This window comes from Notothenia coriiceps, unplaced genomic scaffold (genome assembly GCF_000735185.1).
Source record: "Notothenia coriiceps isolate Sejong01 unplaced genomic scaffold, NC01 NC01_scaffold00004388, whole genome shotgun sequence".
NCBI classification, from domain to species: domain Eukaryota; kingdom Metazoa; phylum Chordata; class Actinopteri; order Perciformes; family Nototheniidae; genus Notothenia; species Notothenia coriiceps.
The window spans coordinates 9,277-29,562 of NW_011337089.1; the positions used below are offsets into that span (position 1 = coordinate 9,277).

The 20,286-nt window shown below is 39.3% G+C and overlaps 2 protein-coding genes and 1 long non-coding RNA gene across 7 annotated transcripts in view; 2 read left to right on the plus strand and 1 right to left on the minus strand.

The window, feature by feature from the left end:
* The window catches only part of LOC104942251 (uncharacterized), a 23,013-nt gene extending 4,382 nt beyond the window's left edge, over positions 1-18,631 (minus strand). Inside the window, exons 1-2 of the long non-coding RNA XR_797983.1 lie at positions 18,620-18,631; positions 18,316-18,321 (exon numbers count right to left, since the gene is read on the minus strand). This is a non-coding gene — a long non-coding RNA (uncharacterized lncRNA). The remainder of the gene's footprint in view (positions 1-18,315; positions 18,322-18,619) is intronic.
* On the plus strand, positions 504-8,443 carry thumpd2 (THUMP domain containing 2). The gene is made up of 11 exons (XM_010767455.1): positions 504-722; positions 1,471-1,609; positions 2,445-2,990; positions 3,116-3,252; positions 3,408-3,485; positions 3,636-3,688; positions 3,888-3,975; positions 5,760-5,831; positions 6,065-6,179; positions 6,733-6,853; positions 7,346-8,443. The coding sequence occupies exons 1-11, from the start codon at positions 612-614 to the stop codon at positions 7,686-7,688; spliced, it is 1,803 nt and encodes a 600-aa protein (XP_010765757.1). The 5' UTR covers positions 504-611; the 3' UTR covers positions 7,689-8,443.
* Positions 8,606-20,286, plus strand: part of LOC104942248 (mitogen-activated protein kinase kinase kinase kinase 3) — a 37,783-nt gene continuing 26,102 nt past the window's right edge. For all 5 annotated transcript variants that reach the window (XM_010767450.1, XM_010767454.1, XM_010767451.1 and 2 more), the window contains exon 1: positions 8,606-8,848. In XM_010767450.1, coding sequence (XP_010765752.1) covers positions 8,750-8,848 — 99 coding nt within the window. In that variant the 5' untranslated portion in view covers positions 8,606-8,749. The remainder of the gene's footprint in view (positions 8,849-20,286) is intronic.

Genomic DNA, 20,286 nt, shown 5'->3' on the forward strand with positions numbered 1-20,286 from the left:
ACAGTATTCCTTAAAGCTGCCTCCAGGTTATACACAGCAGCAGAGGTGTATGTGTATTTGTGTTTGCCAAACAAGTGTGAATATGTGTGCATGCACCGTGTACTTTCACATTCACAGTCTGATGTTGTCTTTTTCAAATGTGAGTCTGAATACCTAATGTGCGCACTGAGGCGTTTGGTAGGAAGTAGCCTACTGTTTTTGTGTGTGTGTGTGTGTGTGTGTGTGTGTGTGTGTGTGTGTGTGTGTGTGTGTGTGTCACTTCAATTTGTATTTAATGATTCACAAAATGAAGCCTTGTTGTTGTGGCCTTTGCAATGCTGTGGCACATTAACACGCCATTATTACACAGAAAATTGTTATGAACAAGACATATTATTGCATTCAATATGCATGCAGGTTGTTTCTGTAAAACCATGTTTCCAGGTCCATCAGTGTCTTTTTCCGATGTGTAAGAGAGACCCCTGGTGGCCAAGACCAATTACTGCAGTTTCATGACGTGTTTCCCCTTCCGTTGTAAACAACAAAACCAATATGGCGACTTCAGTACTCATGTAGAAAGTATCGCACACTTTTGTTGACATTTCTTCACAAGTAGTGCACTTTGTAACATAATGGCAGAACTGATAAGTCAGGGGAGTTTAGTTCGCTACTACTGCACTTACGGTAAGGGGATGGAGCCTTTCTTAATCGATGAAGTGAAGAGGAAGCTGGCAGCTGAAGATGTGAGTGTTTTAGTTTAATGACTTAACGTCTAATGTCATGCTGTATGAACTCCATTCATAAAAAGTTAGTTTTGAGAGTGTTTGATATGCAGAGGTATGAAATACGTCCTTTGGTTTGTAGCTGTGTTGTAACCTGTTTTGAAATAAGATGTTGTCTAAAAACGCATAACTCTCAACGTAATTTAAGTTAACGTTGTTTGTAATTGTGGGAAATAACGTTAACTATATTTAGTAAAGTAACAGTCATAATTTTGAGGGAGCCGACTTGTACTTGACTTAATACTAAATAATGTGCTTCTTACCCCTCTACATGTACTTGAAAAACTTTTAGTTAGTTTCAAAGTTTTCTAACAAATATATTCTAATGTAATTATATTAGTAAAACTGCATTGATCATGACTTAATTGGTGATGGGGAGAATATACAAGATACTAAATGCAAATAACTTACACCATCAAATACCAGTTGCAATTTTAAAGTGACATTAATGCACCTCTGCTCCTTTTCCTCAAGATACACTTTTAATTTCCTGAAAGTAAAACCCCATTAAAACTCTGTTATTTAAACTCATTGAACTGAAGCAAAACTTAAAATATCAGACAATATATTAACACCTGATTTAGTTTTTACTGTCAAATATTCATATCACTATCTATTTCAACAATGAACTGTTGATTATCTCAAAATGAGATAAACAAATAAGCGATTGAATTCATGGCCTTCTCTTTTTGTTCTTCTGTGTGTCCAGGTGTGTCAGATTTCAGGTAAAGTGTTGTTCAGCTCGTCTGCAGGGATCGACAGGGTCAGTGAGCTCAAAGCTGCAGAGAGACTCTTCCTTCTGTTGAAAAAAGACTCGCCCGTGCTGCTGCCTGCCCACACCAACCAAGGTACCACACATATAATACACCAATACATGTAATGCTAATTATTTAGTAGGGCTGCTCAATTAATCATATTTTAATCGCGATTACGATTATGGCTTGCCACGATTACGAAAACAACGTAATCGAAATAAAACGATTATTTTTTTATTATTACTTTTTTTAAATAAAAGTTCAGGGTAATCAACTGTTAAAAACATACTGTTCAAATTTTTTTATCCAATAAATGGATGTTTTCAAAGTCAATGAATAATCGCATTTAATAATCGCAATTACAATTATTGACCCAAATAATCGAGTTTATGATTTTTGCCATAATCGAGCAGCCCTATTATTTAGGAACCCCTTGGCAGATATTCATTGTATTTCTGCTTGTAGAAGTATGCTTTCATGGGAAATTAAGTCACTCCCATTAACTGGGAAAATCAGTTTTACTTTAAAAAGTCAAAATGATGTGATTTCAATTAATAGTGCTTCTCAAATCACATCATGACAACGAAACCACCGTAGAATTCAGGAATCAGAAATGCTTTATTCGTCCCACAGCGGGAACATTTACATTGTTTCAGCATATATGGACAGTGCAGAAAAGCTCAATAAAATGAGTACACCAACCCATTTAATAAAATCACACGTCAATAAAGTAATCATCAAATACGTTCAGATGCAAGGAATACAAATAAGTAGCATCATTATACGAGTTTTAAAATGTAAAAAGTTGTGAGTTAGCGGTTGACATCATAAATTGTGGTGCAAAGTGTTATTTCACAGTGTTGACAGCGTTAATTTGGCGCTCAATTACAATGTATGTAATGGCTTTTATATCATGTTATTTTCTCAGCAAAAGCATCCTCTGTGCTGCAGTCCAGAGTGTTGGGGGACAAGGATCAATGGAGCAGTGCTGTAATGACATGGAGCCGCCTGCAGGGGGAGCTGTCGGGCAGAAGAAGGACTACTGTCAAATCACAAAGCACTGCCCTGGGAGTCACAAGGAAGACAGGGGAGGAGGGCAGAGGGAGCGAAGAGCTCAAGAGAGAGATAGTAGAGAGAGAGGGACAGACCTGTGGAGCAGAAGCCCAGACACTGGAGAAAAAGAGAAAGAGGGACGAAGGAGGAAATGAGTCTAGCATTGACAAAAATGCAGAGGATCAGAGGACATCTGAGAGAGACAGAAAGAGACACTGCGAAGAGGAGGACGAAGAGGAAAGGAAGGGGTTAAGCATCTGTAGACAAAATGGAAAAAAGGGAATAATATCAGAAACAGATTTGTGTGGCACAGGATCAGTTTGTGATCACGCAACCTCAGGATTACACCACAATGTGGAGGGAAGTGGCAGGAATGTGGATAACACGCCAGAGGACTTAACAGTGCAAAAAGTGGAACATGGTAAAGAAAAAATGTGTTTTTTTCTGTTTTAATTCAACATTCTTTCTTAACACGTCATTTATGTTGTTGATTTTGTTTTGGTTGTTCTCTTCTTTCCATGTTGTGGTTGCCTAAATGTAATAAAGGGAAGACTACTGAAGGAAGAGATGAGACACTTCTGCAACCCAGTCTAATCAAACCAGAGCCTCCTTCTCCTGCAGCGGTGACTTTCAGGATCAGCTGCAAGTGTACAGGATCCCTGTCCCGCTATTACAGCCAACAGGTAGCGGAAGTTAAAATGCACCGGACAAAGCAGTGTCAATTCAAAGTATTATCTAGGGCAGCTTCATGTATTGCCTTAGAAGTAACATAACACACTTATAAATGTGTATTGTGTTCAGAGGAATATAACGTGGTTGCATTGTGTGTCTGATATAGGAGGTGAGCAGAGTGATAGGAGTAGGTCTGAGCAGACTGATGGGCTGGAAAGCTGACCTGAAGAATCCACAGCTGGAGGTCAAAAATGTTTTCCTTATCTCACAAGATAATGTACCGTCTGTCTTGATGGTCAAAACTATTGATATCATTAGTAGATACTCTTTGGTAAATGTGGTTGGTTTTCTCTCTTCACATGTTCCATCATCAATTGTCTGCTTTTTTCTGCAGGTTCATGTTTATTTGAGTGATGACAACTGCCTGGTCGGGTTTCCACTAACCAGGTGATTGACAGAAACACTTTCTCTACATTTAACTAATGACTATATGCTGTTTCCATGAAATCCCCTCTAATAAGAAGACCTTGAGGTATAATCCCAAACTACCTTGAAACCTCAGAAACATCATAGATGTAACATATTGCAGCTTTATTTAAATTGGCTAAGCAGTGATAAGTAATACCTCTCTGTCTCTTTCTCTCAGGTTACCTTTGGCTAACCGGAGCTACATTAAAACCACAGGACTGCGGTCCACTGTAGCCTGGGCTATGGCCTCATTGGCTCAGATACAGGTAATAGCACCCTGAATGACTGCTGCTGTATTCTTTTGTTATTGGTTTGTACATTTATGACTTCTGAAAACTATGAAGGAACTACTTTGTTATATTTACTGTATGCAAACCAGAAGGTATTTGATCTTTTACTAATCACCTTAAAAGGCAAATTAGGTTTGGACTCATATAATGTGACAATTGAGCCTTACATGTCCTCATTTTAAAACGGTTAGCTTAAAGGTGGGGTAGGTAAGTTTCAGAAACCGGCTCGAGTGCACTAAAATTTGAAAGTACACAGCCAAAAAGAATCCGCCCCTTCCTTCAGGCTTCCTTACAGAGCACCTCCTCCGCGAGAGCAGGCTGCAGTAACGTTACATATCAGGCAAAGCTAAACACATCTAGGTTAGCAATACTACACAGCCAAAGCAACTCCGATATTGACTCTGGTTTGACTTCTCCTAGTTTCCACTTTCTTTTTGTTCTTAATTTGCTCCATTAAATTACATGTCAATTGTTAGACGCTTTTATCCAAAGCGACTTACATACATTCAGTACTGTGGACAATCCCCACAGGAGCAATTTGGGGTGAAGTGTCTTGCCCAGGGACACAACAACATGCTGACTGCAGTGGGGCTTGAACCTGCAATCCCCTGGTTCAAAGTGCAGCACACTATCCACTGAGCCACAGCCTCCCTTAAAAATGTTCTTTGGCGACCAGTAGACGATGTTGAACCTAACTCTGCCATGGTGAAAGTGGCCGCCTGTTGCTGGCAGCAATGCACGCCCAATGACGGCACGCCCAATGAGGGCACTGCCCTCATTGGGCGTGCCGTCATTGGGCGTGCATTGCTGCCAGCAACAGGCGGCCACTTTCACCATGGCAGAGTTAGGTTCAACATCGTCTACTGGTCNAGACATTACTGAATCACAATCCAATGAGTGTGCAGCACAGACAACAAACATTAAAGGTGGGGTAGGTAAGTTTCAGAAACCGGCTCGAGATACACTTTTTGTTATATTCCATGGAATGCTCTTAACATCCCGATAGCAATGAATATCTGAAGTGCTTTGACAAAAAATCCATAAAAAAATGTCATCTGTGGAACCCATAATACTGTAAAAACTATAACGTAAAAAATGTAACGGAGCAAATTAAGAACAAAAGGAAAGTGGAAACTAGGAGAAGTCAAACCAGAGTCAATATCGGAGTTGCTTTGGCTGTTTGCTAACCTATAGATGTGTTTAGCTTTGCCTGATATGTAACGTTACTGCAGCCTGCTCTCGCGGAGGAGGTGCTCTGTAAGGAAGTCTGAAGGAAGGGGCGGATNTCGAGTGCACTAAAATTTGAAAGTACACAGCCAAAAAGAATCCGCCCCTTCCTTCAGACTTCCTTACAGAGCACCTCCTCCGCGAGAGCAGGCTGCAGTAACGTTACATATCAGGCAAAGCTAAACACATCTAGGTTAGCAATACTACACAGCCAAAGCAACTCCGATATTGACTCTGGTTTGACTTCTCCTAGTTTCCACTTTCTTTTTGTTCTTAATTTGCTCCGTTACATTTTTTACGTTATAGTTTTTACAGTATTACGGGTTCCACAAATGAAATTTTTTTATGGATTTTTTGTCAAGAGCATTCCATGGAATATAACAAAAAGTGTATCTCGAGGCGGTTTCTGAAACTTACCTACCCCACCTTTAATGTTTGTTGTCTGTGCTGCACACTCATTGGATTGTGATTCAGTAATGTCTTTCAGTCACAGTATGAGTTTGACAAACTGTATGTTACCTCCTGTTTCCCAGCCAGGCTTCTGTGTGGTGGACCCAATGTGTGGAGTCGGTACCATCCTAATAGAAGCAGCACAGGAACATCAGGTAAGGACAGGAATCTACACAGAGTTCCATTAAGTGTAGAAATGTCAAAAAAATGACAAAAGATTGGAATTGGACTAAATGTATGAAAACTGTTGTGATACACATTTGGTCTCAATGGAAATATAGCTTGTTTTTTTAATGTAAATATTAATAAATATTGAAGTTATTATGTATAGCCTACTGTAGTGGGCTATTTGAACACTCTCATAATAATCTGACCCCTCATTCTTCAGGATGTCTGTTTCCTGGGTATGGACATTGATGATGGACAGCTGAAGAAGGCCAATGAGAACGTAGAGTTTGCAGAGCTGGGAAACAGGATGCACCTGCTGAAAGCTTCATCTATGAGTAAGAAACCTGCACAAAATGATCGCTACAATAATCCTAAATGTTTGTCATTAAGCTTGTGTTCATATCAAGAGAGCTCTTAAGTTAGTCTGTGTATGAGATGTATGGTAAAGCTGTGCATACTTAGTAAATTGTCATCAAATGAAAAGCCACAACTAATGTATTTTGACAATAGAAATGAACCCTTTGCCCCTAAATAGTGACATTTACATTGCCTTTTTGTACAATAATAAATATCTGCCTTCTGGAAAACTGTCAGAACCATAAATAAAGCTCAAATTGAAATACATTGTAAACGCTCTTTAAACATTGCCAGCAAATGAAATGTGTCACTCTGTTGAACACGTTGCCATTTTTCTCTTGGATTAATTCAATTATGAATCTCAAGGGATGATGCAATTCACTAATTCCGTATCCAGCTTTTATAAATTGCTTTTATTTAGTTCTGAGGATCCAAAGCAGCGAGTTTTGGATTGGAGTCAGCGAGTGGGAGGTGAGAGTGAACCCTTCTGTCATGTTTTAAATTACCTCTTGGCCTCCTCTGTGTGTGCAGCGCTGCCTCTGCCCAGCTCCACTGTGGATGCTGTAGTGTGTGACCTGCCCTTTGGAAGGAAGTTTGGCACCAAAACAGACATGGCTGCCAACCTGCCTCTCATCCTCACAGAGATGGAGAGGTTTGTGTTTCTCTGTGTCTGTTTCCATTGTTTGTTTCTTGCCGAATTGTTCAGTGAATCAGAAAATGTTTGTAGTTGTTCTCATTCTCGTGTGTGTGTGTGTGTGTGTGTGTGTGTGTGTGTGTGTGTGTGTGTGTGTGTGTGTGTGTGTGTGTGTGTGTGTGTGTGTGTGTGTGTGTGTGTGTGTGTGTGTGTGTGTACTAGTACGTACTTAGTATAGTGTAGTACGTACGTAAGTTAACNTGTGTGTGTGTGTGTGTGTGTGTGTGTGAACTATTGCGCAGAACTATTTGCTTGTAAGGTCAAGTTCCACATCCAAGTAGATCTTAAACTGTATAAAGTCTAAATCATGTTAGATTTTGTGCTGTAACTTCAAACTAGCTATCTTTTAGCTATCACTTTTTTTAATTGATCTCATAGCAATGACAAAAGATTGCCTGTCTGTAAAGAGTTATTACATTAAGTAATTGACTTGATATGTGTGTGTTTCAGAGTCCTCTGTATCGGTGGTACCCTGGTTCTCCTTCTGAGTCCTCAGTTATCCTGTGTCCTGAAAAAACTCCTGGCACAGAAAGACACCGGACCAACATCTAACCAAGAAGCAAAGCCTGGGAAACAAGACTGTCCATCTCCTTCTCTGTCCTCCACAAAGCAGCAGACATCCCAAATCCAACAGGGGGTCACATCCCCACCTACCCAGGAAACTGAGCCTCCGTCTGGGCTACAGCACAGTCCGCCTCCCCCTCTCTCCTCCCTGAAGCACCAGACAACGCTTCGACTCAGCTTAGGAGCCATAGATGGACTTCTTCATAAATATGTCAAGATGGACACTTGATCTGTGTTTGTGAAAGTTACATTCAAACGTATTTAGTTATCTTTTTTACTTTTTTCGTGAAGAATCAGTAGGTTTTGCCACATATTAGTAAAACTAATGTGGTTTGTCTCTAAGGTTTTTTCAATTGCAAATAATATGAAGAAATATATATTTGTAGGAAATGTTAGTTCAGAGTCAAAAGTGTGTCTTTTAATTAATACCCGTTGGTGCTCTTGAAGATATTAATGACACCAAGACAGTGTATGCCCATTACCATTCCAAAGAAGATCACAATGGGTTTTCAATAGATTTAGCACACCTATCACACATAATTCAACATTTATTTCAAGCTTCTGCCTCACCAAATACACTTGTTAGCAAAAACCATTCATTGTTTTTGGTATTTTTGGTCATATGTTGACCAAAAATATGGAATACCACAAGCCTTATCCCTTATATGTTTCTGTAATAAGTCTTTGTTCTGCCTGTAACACAAACCCCATCAGCTGAATCACAATGTTGCCATCTGCCGTTTAGCCCTGCTTAGCCCAGTTTCATACAGAGGGGCGAGACAAGGCCACACAGGGCTTAGTGTTTGCATTCATTTCCCTTTCAGATGTCAACTTACTGTATTTTCTCTGCCTGTGTTGATTAGAAAATCTGACTTCATCTTCATTGTGTGGATCTACCAGTACTAGAATTGAAATAGTACAATCAATTTAAAACCAGATGTTAGGTGTTTTTTTAATGACCTTTTTCTAAATAAAATTGGATATATAAATAAACAAGTGACTGTTTGTGTATGTTTTTTGCAGCTTACTAATGTTTAATCACCACACTTATCTTTTAAAATCAATATTAAATCCAGCAACTTCACTCCCCTGGGCAGACGGGGCAGACTCATGCTGTGTACGCCATGATGTGCATTGCGCATGCTCATTGCGCAGTGGAAGCCATGTTGGAGCTACAGTGGAATCAGGCTGGGATTTTCTGACGCCGTATGTTTTTCTTAAAATTACTGTTTTCATACATTGTTGGGGCTCGTTAACCGTACGCGATCGGCGCCGTAATCGGCAGTGGACATGATGGACTCCAGTGTCGACCTGTCCCGGAGGAATCCGCAGGAGGATTTCGAGCTGATCCAGCGGATAGGAAGCGGCACATACGGAGATGTGTACAAGGTAAAACTGCAGTGAGAGCAGCAGCCACAGAGATCCATTATCGGACAAGCAGTGGGTTAGACATGCATAGCTCTCTTTTGTATCTCGTCAGTGTTGTCATAACAGCAGAAAACAAAAATAATACAGCCACGATTAGCACGTTTATAATATACAAGATTGTTAACGTTTTGATGTTTACTGATGCAGTATTTAATCTGCTACTCATGCAATGTAATTCCATTGTCGGACGCGTAGCCAAGATGATGTTTTATGACTGTTATTGTTTTGGCCTTTTTAACCGACTACTGTGGACCTCCGGGTTAATTTGAAAGGATTTCAAATTATTACCTACAATACTCGATGGCAGATAATTTATAAATAACCAAAGCCGTCGTTAACATTGACTATAAACCTCAAGCCTGTTGTCGGGCGCAGACGTTAAAGCTACATCTGTTTTGTCGAGCAGAAATAATATGTACTTGTAATTTTACTCTACAAGTGTTGGTCGTTACAAAGCATTAACGCATGCTACGAATGCACGAGTGTTTACGTCTCAAACTGTAGTTATGGTCTAAATATTACTGTTGGTGATAAACAACGAATGCTTTGGACGGAGCCGTTTAGCCGCTAGCTGTCCGAGAACGGACGCAGCTAACATGATAGCATCAAGAAGCTAACTAGGCTTTCTTTGGAACATTGTGACACAATTACACTGAGCGGTGATTTGTTACTTATCCGGGAACATGAACTGAAGCAGAAACAACCTTATAGCTTTATCATTCATCACAATATGGCATAGTTTTGGCAAAATTAGTAAAAAAAACTGTCTCCGTTTTGCCCCGATACAGACTGACAGCTGCCTGCCTGGAAATCCAGTTTGGCTGAAACAACAACAACAACCTTTATTTTAACACCTTGTATGATTATTATAAATGTGTTGACACCAGTAAGAAGTATTCCAAGGCTTGGAGTAACTTGGACGTTCATTTCTATGTAGACTGTCTAGTTTATGTCGCGTTAGCTTTTATCTTTGGTCCCACAGTGTACCAAGGCCCTGTTAGCAGACAGCATTAAAAGGGGAGGCAGTTCCTGAACTCCACCACAGTCACATTATCACCATGCGTGTTATATGTTGCATAGAATAAATGCATCATACGCATTACAACGTAATTTAGAGTAATGCAACGTCGAAGTGCATGAAAGGCAGATATCACATAAAGTTGTGAAGGAATGCATCCGGACATAAAAACAAATGCGATCTTGCAGGATTGCTGTAAAATACACAGCTGAGCAAGTATATTAAGTGCATGAAAGGTGCACTACTGAGTATACAAAACAATTACTTAGATGAGAAGCTTAAGAATCAGAATACGAATTCCTGTATTAGTCCTGGAAAATGTAAATTGTTATAGCAAAAGTGGCATAACAGGTTAAAAAAAAGACAATCAATAATAAAGAGTAGCATAAGCTAATTTATCAAATATAGAGAAGAAAGCACTCATTAGTAATATAATTCAAATAAAGACACATACGTACACAACCATTGCTTTAAGAGTAGCAGCAAAAAGGGTATTGGGACTATAAAAATGTATGTACTTTGTTGTATCTGCGTTACTTATCTGCCCTATAGTATTAGTCAGGTTGTGCAAGATGAAAATCCAGACTCTTAACTTGGTGGTTGTTTTTAATGGAGTCACTCTGACTATGTTGAGGTATTTAATTTCACCACTGTGTGAGGGGAGAGGCCTTTTTGGCAGACTGGAGATTCATTTAAACACTGTAATAGCTCCAGATGGTGTTCGGTTAACCTTTAGGCTCTCTAGGGTAACTAAAGGACTGTGAACGTATACTAAAGACTCAATACATCCTTCTGTCATTTTGAACATATCAATGAATCCATCTATTATCCATTGATGCCAATAATTCCAAAAGTACTTCCAAAAACCCTTCTACCTGTTACTATTTCTTAGCATTTCTGTTTTTCTACAATGCTTCCCTCTCTCCTGCAGCTTATCTTGTTGGTTTCTAATTTAGGTTCAGTATCTTGCCTTGTTGCAGACACATAGGTCTGACTGGCTCTCTTCTGACACACTTGTTAGACAGTATTCACCTCATTAAAGGTCACTATGTAAGAACAATGGTGAGAAGCAAATACCTTTTAATCTATTTTTATATGATCATGACAGGTGTATAAATAAGACATCTGTAATTATGCAGGTAGTTGATTAATCCATTCATAAAATGATAACAATAGACAATGCAAGTATCCTGTAGCTAATGCTAGTCTAGTTCATTGTAACAACATGGGTTTTGTGGAGGACACTGAGGGGCTCTTACCTGAAACCACTGGATAAAGGATGTCTTTCTAATTTGGTTAACCTCATTGATGACTATATTTGGTTCTACCGCGCTGTAAAAGCCGGTGTCTCCGTTAGGAATGTTTGAGCAGGAAACAAAGTGTGAAATATAGCTTGGCTTTCTCCTGCTCTGTTTGTAGCCTTGTTGTCTTTATGAGTTCGGAAGTAAAGGAGGAGGATTGGCTGATATTGAGTGTTGTGTCCCTGTGGATTGTATATCATGGAGTGAAATACCTCAGCAGCATTTCAGGACTGCCCAAAGGGGGGCCTGTCCAAGAGATGTTTTTAAAGAGAGAAATATTATAATATAATATTAATCAGTTTTGAGGCTTTTTTAGTATTTCTAATTAGTTAAGCACAGCAGGCAGTTTGTGCAGGAGGACCGTTTGGTGCAGGTCAGTGGCCCACTCACTAAAGGCATTTCAATTAAGGTAGCTTGCAATTCTTTAGATTCCCCTGAGGGCAGGGTGAGGCAGGGATGACTTACAGACACCCCCCAGGCTGTCTAGGAAGGGGGGGAAAGAAATAACACAATTTAAGGTTGTGCAATTGGCCTGTATCAGTGTGCACAGTGTATTGCTTATCATAATAGTAGTGACACTCCCAAAATAATTTATGAATTACTACAATACCAGTTTGTCTTCTCAATAGGGATGGGCATTGATTTCATTTGAATTATGATAGACTTCAGATGGAATAGCATCATGATGAAATAATACGTCATTAACATATTGTAATACACAATTTCTGCATTACATTTGATATTAAGCGGTGTTTACACAATGTACACAATCAGGATCAGAGTCAGAATACCTTTATCGTCCCACAGAGGGGAAATTTACAAATGGAGATACTCTAAATCTTTACTTGACATTTGTATTTCTTTTTGCACTTAAGTTCTTTATACAATGAGAAATACTCAGTCCTTCAATTAGAATTGTTTTTATTCACACAGGAGAAAACAAAACAGGCTTTACAATATGGATAATTCATAAAAACCTTCTTTATGACATGAAACAAATCATATATATCGTTAGTGAGCTATACAATCACACACATGGTGACAGAAGATTCTCTCTGCAGAGTCCAGCGTAATTTACTGAAACTAGAAGTATTCACGTGGGATCTACCATTCCTAAACTAAAATCATTAGCGGTTAGTCAAAACACCCATCCTACTCACCTCATGTTGTTGCTGGTGAACACATCAAATTATGCCCTTTTTTTTCCTAGACCTTTATTTGACTGCTTCTCACGGTTGTGGCTTGAAATTCCAGTAAAAGTTAACCGTTTAGTCATTGAAGCATCCAAGCTGAGAATTCCTGCAACCTGATGCCAGAAAACTGCACACGGCATGCTTATGGTTACCAATCTGACTGATGCTGGAAACCAGACTAACTCAATAGGAGAAATATCTGAAGTTGATGAGCCAAGCTTTATATAGAAAGCCTGTTTTGTGCTGGATGCTAAGGATGCTATATAAACAAGGCAATGCTTTTCTTTTGAAATGTCATTTGGTAATTAACAGTGTTTCAAAAGAGCTTCTTGTAGTAGCCTTACATGTTGCTCTTCATCCATGCAAACCTGTTTTCTGGGTGCCGTAGTAACAGCAGCGGTCACTGTCTGCGCTTCAGAAGAAAATGCACATGCCAAGTCTTTACCATCACACAGGGTATGACGTCACTCATATTGTTTGGATAGGATGACTTGCTTGTTTCCTCAAGGTGACAGTGGCTGTGGATTGAGGAAGTAGAGGCGGACAACAGCCTTCAATCGCAGCAGAGATCAGTTAATGACAAATCAATTTCTGTAGCAGTGTGTGTGCTCTGAAAACATGCCAGCCATCTGGGTATTTTGGGACTCACACGTACGTGGCAAGAAATGCTACCAGACTTTGTTTTTCTTGCACATTTTTCATGCTTTTCTAGTGAGTTTACCAGCACAGTATGACGACTGTTGACAACTTGTTTTTTTGACGCACCTAATTAATATAAATAAAAATAACATGATTGGCAACATTGTGGTAATCATTTCTTAATAAATTCCTCTTAAAAGGAATTGGAAGACATCAGGGTGTTCATATCCACAAGTCCGTGATTTAAAGGTCACCTATCATGCTATTTTTAGGCAATAGCATAGGTCTCAGATATATACAAATATATAAGAAACATGTCTATGAAGTGTTTTGCTCAAAATACCAAACAGATCACCCATTCTAGCCATGCCTCATATCCCTCCATTTCACTTCCTGTTTCAAAAGTGCTGATTTGGGGTATAAAGCTTTAAAAAATTGATTAAAAAAAAGGAGGGGGCTGAGCTCATGCGGGACCCGGCAGCTACTGTCTAAACTAAATACTGCCGTGATGAAACGCCATATCATGGATTATCAAGGATTGTTTCTGAAACAGTATGGAGCTCAAAGGCTTTCTCTCTTGCCGGTTATACCACAAGGTGAGTTCCTTTTTATTTCCTGCTTCTTCACACACATGCTCTCCAGTACAGGTTAGCTCTGAGTGTTAGCGATGCTAATGTAAACACCGACCATATTACGTCCAAAACAGTCGGCCATTGTTTCTGATAGGGCTGTGGGTGTAAAGCCAGCCTACATTTCCGATATTACGTCATATCGGACGCAAATCTGGATCAGCTCCGTTTTTAGAGATTTGGGTACGGAGGAAAAGAGAGAGGGTTTTATTTTCTGACGCTGCGTAAGTTCCCCGACACACCGGGGCACATCTTTATGTATAAAAGACATCATGTGCATTTAGCATGATAGGTCCCCTTTAAGTTATATTAAGTAGAGCAAAAACTAACAATTTGTTTCACTGTCTATTAGTTTACTGATTATTTTCTAGATTATTTCTTTGGTATATGAAATTTAAAATGGTAATAAGTTTCATCCCTGTTTTTCCATGGCGATGTCTTTTTAAATGTTTAGTGTTTCAGTCCAAAACCCAAGAAGATTCAGTATCTATAATATTTAACAAAACAGCAGTTCTGCTATAAAAAAAATACCATCCAGTCGTTTATTGTTTCTGATGATGGCTAATTTATAAATCAACTAATCACTGCAGCTTAAAATGAAGTAGCTATGCACAATTACAATTCATTGAAAAAAAGGTGTGTGTGTGTGTGTGTGTGTGTGTGTGTGTGTGTGTGTGTGTGTGTGTGTGTGTGTGTGTGTGTGTGTGTGTGTGTGTGTGTGTGTGTGTGTGTGTGTGTGTGTGTGTGTGTGTGTGTGTGTGTGTGTGTGTGTGTGTGTGTGTGTCACAGCTGGGCAGCCCTGGTCCAGGAATATTCACTTCCTTCGTGTGTGTTCATGTCCTATTGTTTTACACTAGTCCAGTAGCCTGCTGCACAACACACACACAACTGTATGATTGTATTGCCACATGCATACACACACACATATCTGGCTGTGGAGTCACAATTAAGAGCTGCTGGCCCAGAACCATCCTGTTTTTGTCTCTGCTCCTCCAGTGGTTCCTCTCTGAGGTGGATGTGCATTCACAAATAGCTCTGAAGCGAAGCAAGGTTCCTGATATCCTCTTCGGTCTTTGATCAGAAATAAAGTCCCCATCCTGGCTGTCTGGTTTCAGTGTGTGAACTAAAATAATTATTGCGTGCAGGAATTTGTCTCTATGTAACTGGTGCTGTGACATATTGATAAGTTAGTTACATAGCATGGTTACAGTTAATGACACGGTGTAGGGGCAAGAGACTAAACCAGATGTACCAGTAAGAAAGATAGCTCTGAAGTCATTTGACATTCAGCCGCTGTACTTACAGGTAGCTGTTTGGTGTCTTTGGTGTTATGGTTTAAAAAATGAAATTACATTTCCGTCAGTAAGTAGTGGTATTCAGTAAAGACTTATTAAAGGCCCTAAATAGAGTGGTTAATGTAAAAGTAGGGTTGCGGTGATATAGACAAAGTGAATTTACCTGAGCATTATTTAACATGTTTAACTTTTATTTATATTGTGAACTCTACTGTGTGTCGTGAAAACTATAGATGTGACAAACCTATTGGAAATTAATTTTACTTTCCTTTCATTTACGAAGTCTTGTATGTCTTACCGATGCCTTCACAGTCTACAGTGTATTATTTGACAGTTCGCGTCTGAACAGACTTTCAAAACAGACTTTCCATCGCCTGCTTAAAGCATTACCGGTACATTTATTTTTACTATGCAAACAAATGGCCAAGCCAGTCCAGGGCTTAGCGGGTTAATTAACGTCCAGTTCAACCATTATCAAAGTTTAGAGATCATGCTGCTAGTATTTGCTTCTTAATAAAATACTGAATGATTAACAAAGGGCCTGCAGGGATGAGCTGTTGGTTTGCAGACTGTTTGCAGTGCAGACAGTGAATGGCATGACACTCTGCAGGGCGGGTCAACACAAAATAAATAATGGTGTGACGGGTGAAGACGTCTGTGGGACTTCCCCTTCAGATGCACATATTATTTACAGTGCTATGTAGGGCTGCTCGATTATGGCAAAAATTATAATCTCGATTATTTGGGTTAATAATTGATATCACGATTATTAAAAACAATTATCCATTTAATTTGAAAACATCTATTTATTGAAAAAAAAATGTTGAACAGTATGCTTTTAACAGTTGATTACCCTGAACTGTAAGTATAATTCAACTGAAAAACAAATTCAAAAAAATAATCTTTTTATTTCGATTATGTTGTTTTCCTAACCGTTGCAGGCCAAAAAAATCAAAATACGATTTTAATTGAGCAGCCCTAGTGCTATGTTTTATCTGTAAAAACTGTTATTCTAGAAGAGCTGCTACTGTCAATCCCCAAGCTCTAATTCATTAAATCTAAGAAATGAATTCCTTTTTTAACATTTAAGCTCTTAACCATGCAATGATGGGCACACCAGCGAGAGTAATGTGTCCCTTAAACTAAAAGCTGGTCACTGACTAACCGGGAAGGGAATACGTCTTGGAGGTTTGTTTTGAGCACCTTTGGTATTCAAATCTCTGCCAGGGTACAAATCTGCTGCTGGAAATCTTGGCATCATGTTAGCACAAGTGTGAAATGCTATTTTGAGGTTGTGCACTCATGTGATAGTTGGAGGAGCTTAGACCTGTATTGGACTAAATGTTTGTTTTACACCAAATGATCGCCTCAGATTAGAAATGAAACATGAGCAATGAAGGGTGGCGGGAATATTGAGTCATTGCGTGTTTGGTTTTGACTCTTCTTAAACTGCATTATGGATGAAGAATATTGGAAACAAACATGCAATATTGTTTGTGTTGCTATACATTGCAAAAGAAGAAATAAAAGTATTTGTTTCTGGTCAACATCATCCTGTCTGTAGCTGAGATATTTCAATACAAGAAGTGTTGTTATGTTTCGCTTTGAAACCACATCTCCTTTCTTTCAGTTGTTTCTTCTACAGTTCCTCGGTTATTCTCGAGAGTCGAGAGAGGCCTGCTTGGTTGGTTGAGAAATTGTCTACGGTTGTAGTTTTTGACGGTTCCTTGTTCAAGTAGAACCTGCATGTAACTTGCAAGAAACAAACTGTGTTTACCCTTACATTTGATTAAGTTATTTATTTATATCACATAGACTTTTGCAGATTATTCATGGAGAATGAGGACTGTGAAGTTCTTCAAGCATCGAGCAGCATAAAAGTTGTAGCACGATATTATACCTCGGCTCTTATGTGACTATTTCTCCTGGGCACGTCAAAGTGTTGACGCTGAACCGATTCGTTATGCAGCCTTAAACGTCTTACACTCACTCCACATGCATTGATTCATGCACACTCTGTTGGGGTGTGTCAGTATAGCAGGAGTGTGTGGTATGTGAAATCACAGGCCGACACCACATGCTGATTTCATCAGTGCCGATGGAGAATCAGCTACATTCATTTAATCAAACATTTTGTACAGCACTTGTTCTTCTTAGTTTTGAACAACAACCTCAACCGTCTTTCAAAACGTTCTTGAATCAGATGGATTTAAAAGAGTAGGGTTGAGATTAAGTTATTTCAAGATAAGCCAAGTTCTCAAACTTAATGAAACTGCTTTGTGATGTTGTGCCATATAGTTTACATTGGAGCTCCACTTCAATGATTTCATTTGGTCCCTGTTGACATGTATTGGAAACAACTGCAGTTATATTGCTATTGGCAGAAGCCATCACTTTAAGAAAGAAGGATTTCTATACTAAATACTAGATCAAATGACTACTCAGCATAGATTAGATTGTGGTGTATGGAGGAAGGGTTTCAGTTCTTAACATATAAGCTCCTGAATGGAAGAAAGCTTGCGTTTGTGAGCACGCATTTAATCGTGTTTTGCTTCAGCGACTGGTTATTTTGTGGAAAGACAGGTGTGCTAATTAAACACACTTCACTGCCTCACCTGTTCCCCTCCTGGGGCCATGCCCTTGTAATGGCTGTGTAGCTCTCTGGGAAAACAAGATGCAGAGTGGTGCCTTTACAACTTGGACACAACATGGTTCATGAATCTAGCTTTGACTTAAAGAATGTAACAGCGATAGCCGTCAATCTTTGACCCCTTGGTTCTTATGAGTGGTGAGATGACAGCTTAAATAAGAACTTTACTTTGAGCGAGATAATCTGATGTGCTCATTGTGTGTGTCTCACGTTACTTAATTCAAAGCCTTGTGGGGAAATCCTGTTTCAAAATGTTGCAGAAAAAGACTAAGAAGAGCTGTTTTGTCTTTAGCTTGGTGTCAGTCGTTTTTCAAATGTTCCAATGGATTTTGAAAGTGTTTAGAAGTTTGTTAACCATCAGAAGATATCCTATTTTATCTCAAGACAAAAAGACAGGAGTACAGAGGTCTTCACATGATAGTAGTATAAACATTTGGAAATGCATGTGTCAATGTGGGTAATGTCAATAGGTTGAAGTAGAATACATGAAGTAAAAGAAAACTGCTGCTTGGCCTGAAGTCTTTAAGGTCAAAGAAGAATGGTTGAGTATATAAAACCTTTTCACAACCTCAAATCTCTGGTAAAAATCTTCAGAGGAAGTGAATTAACAACTCCTGCAGTAATAAATGCCTCGGGCCTAAATGCCCAAACTCACTGTAGCAGAATAATCCGGCTGTTCCGTCATATGCGTGTGAGTGTGAACCCCCTCCTCCAAGGCCATTGTTGGAAAACCGTGGGCAAGATTGTCTTTTCAACTAACGGTCTTGGAAATGTCAAAGTACTGATTGAGAATGAGATAGAATGTAAACACAATGAAAAGTTAAGCGGGCAAGTTTTTCAAGTTGTGTTAGATAACGTCTGACACCTTGACAGGAGACGACAGTGACAGAAACACTCTTTCTCCAGAACGGACAGCAACGACAAACACACAGAGAAACTAAATAACTTTCCTCTTAACAATCGTATATTCTTTTGGGTATCCGATTCAATGAAATCATATAATCTACCAATTAATACATCCACTCTAATAGGCTAGGAAGAATTTATCACAGCATCGTCATGTCTACATCCGTATCACAAGCTGTATATCATATATTTTATTACCACAGTATTAGTCATTTTTTGTATCCTTAAAATGGTCATTAAATCGGTAAATGAAATGCTTTTCAATCTGGAGTCCTTGCTGGTTCCCATCATCTATAATTAGGCAGAGAGTGAGTGTGAATACTCGACATGAACCTGGCACCTGAAACAACCCTTCATTGACCTCTGACCTTATGCAAAACAGTCTACCAGACAAGCCAACTGCCAGGAGTTAGTCTCCCATGACAACTGTCGCACAGAATGAACTGTAAATAGTGTCTGTCAGATTTAACACAATTTTAAAAAGCACCAAATATAGAATCAAATGAAATTAATTCCTGTTTGTTCTAGTTGCAGGGTTACAGAGTGTGATCAGCACAGAGCGCTGCCTTTTGCTTACGCTGTTTGTTTTTCATGGTCAGAGAGAGGAGAGAGTGAAATGTCACACCAAGCCTCCACTGAGCTGTCCATATGCTGGATATATGACACACACACACACACACACACACACACACACACACACACACACACACACACACACACACACACACACACACACACACACACACACACGGCCTAATAGCAGTGTTAAGAATGGATATAAGCTTAGTTTCTTCATTACTGTGTAGTAGAAGCCATGCCATATCAAGCCATGTGGCAATGCAATAGTTTGGAGGCAAAATAAAATGTCCTTCTTTCTTAACTTTTTCAAAGATTCAAAGGTTTCATTGTCATATGTATCGCAGAAATCACACTTTGTGGTGGAAACGTTGAGTTTGTGTCTGCATGAAAGTTTGAGAAAAAGCCTGGATGATCACAGATCTGCCTATAGGCCCCTTGTCATGTCTGCCGATATCTGGTTTTCTTATGTCCGTTTGTTTTAATCTGTGTCTGTCTATGTTGTTGTCAGTGACGTATTGTCTTATCTTATACTATAGATTCATTTTAGTTGCTACTGTAGTTATCGGTGATCAGAGCGATGCTGCAGTCGGTCCCTCGTCCAGTGAAGTCAGGCTGTGTTGTTCTGTGAGCGCTATGCGTCATCTGTTGTGTGTCTGCTGACTGAAGACACTGTCTCTGCTCTCCACTCGGCTTCTGTCTTCTCCTGCACTGTTTACGTCTCTTTATGTCCCCTCCCTCCCTGCCTCAGCTTTGTTTGGTGTGGGTTGTCGTCGTCTGTTGTTCTTCTTCTCTCTTGGTCTTCCTCTAGCTCAGGGGTGTCCAAACTACGGCCCGGGGGCCAATTGCGGCCGCGGACCATTTTGAATCGGCCCTCAGCTAATTCAAAAAGTATAACGGAATATGGCCCACAAATGAAACTTGTGCTTGTCTTATATTATACTTCTTAAATATAAATGTAAACATATATTACACAGTAGTTTTCATATGTTATTAATAAGACCACTTTTCAAATACATTCAGTCAATTACAGTTGGAAACATTTTCCAACATATCTTAGTTGATAATAAAAAAGCCCAATGACTTATTTACAAAACAAGCTTGAAATACACTCTTCATATTTCTCTTTATTATAATTAATCTGAGGCTTCTGTTTGAAGGGACGAGCTGCCAACACTCACGAGCATCATCT

Coding starts and splice junctions, on each gene's coding strand:
- thumpd2 (XM_010767455.1), top strand. CDS start 612: ATGGCAGAACTGATAAGTCAGGGGAGTTTAGTTCGCTACTACTGCACT. Junction 3,486..3,635: donor TGAAGAATCCACAGCTGGAG/GTCAAAAATGTT, acceptor TTTTTTCTGCAG/GTTCATGTTTATTTGAGTGA. Junction 3,689..3,887: donor GTCGGGTTTCCACTAACCAG/GTGATTGACAGA, acceptor TCTTTCTCTCAG/GTTACCTTTGGCTAACCGGA.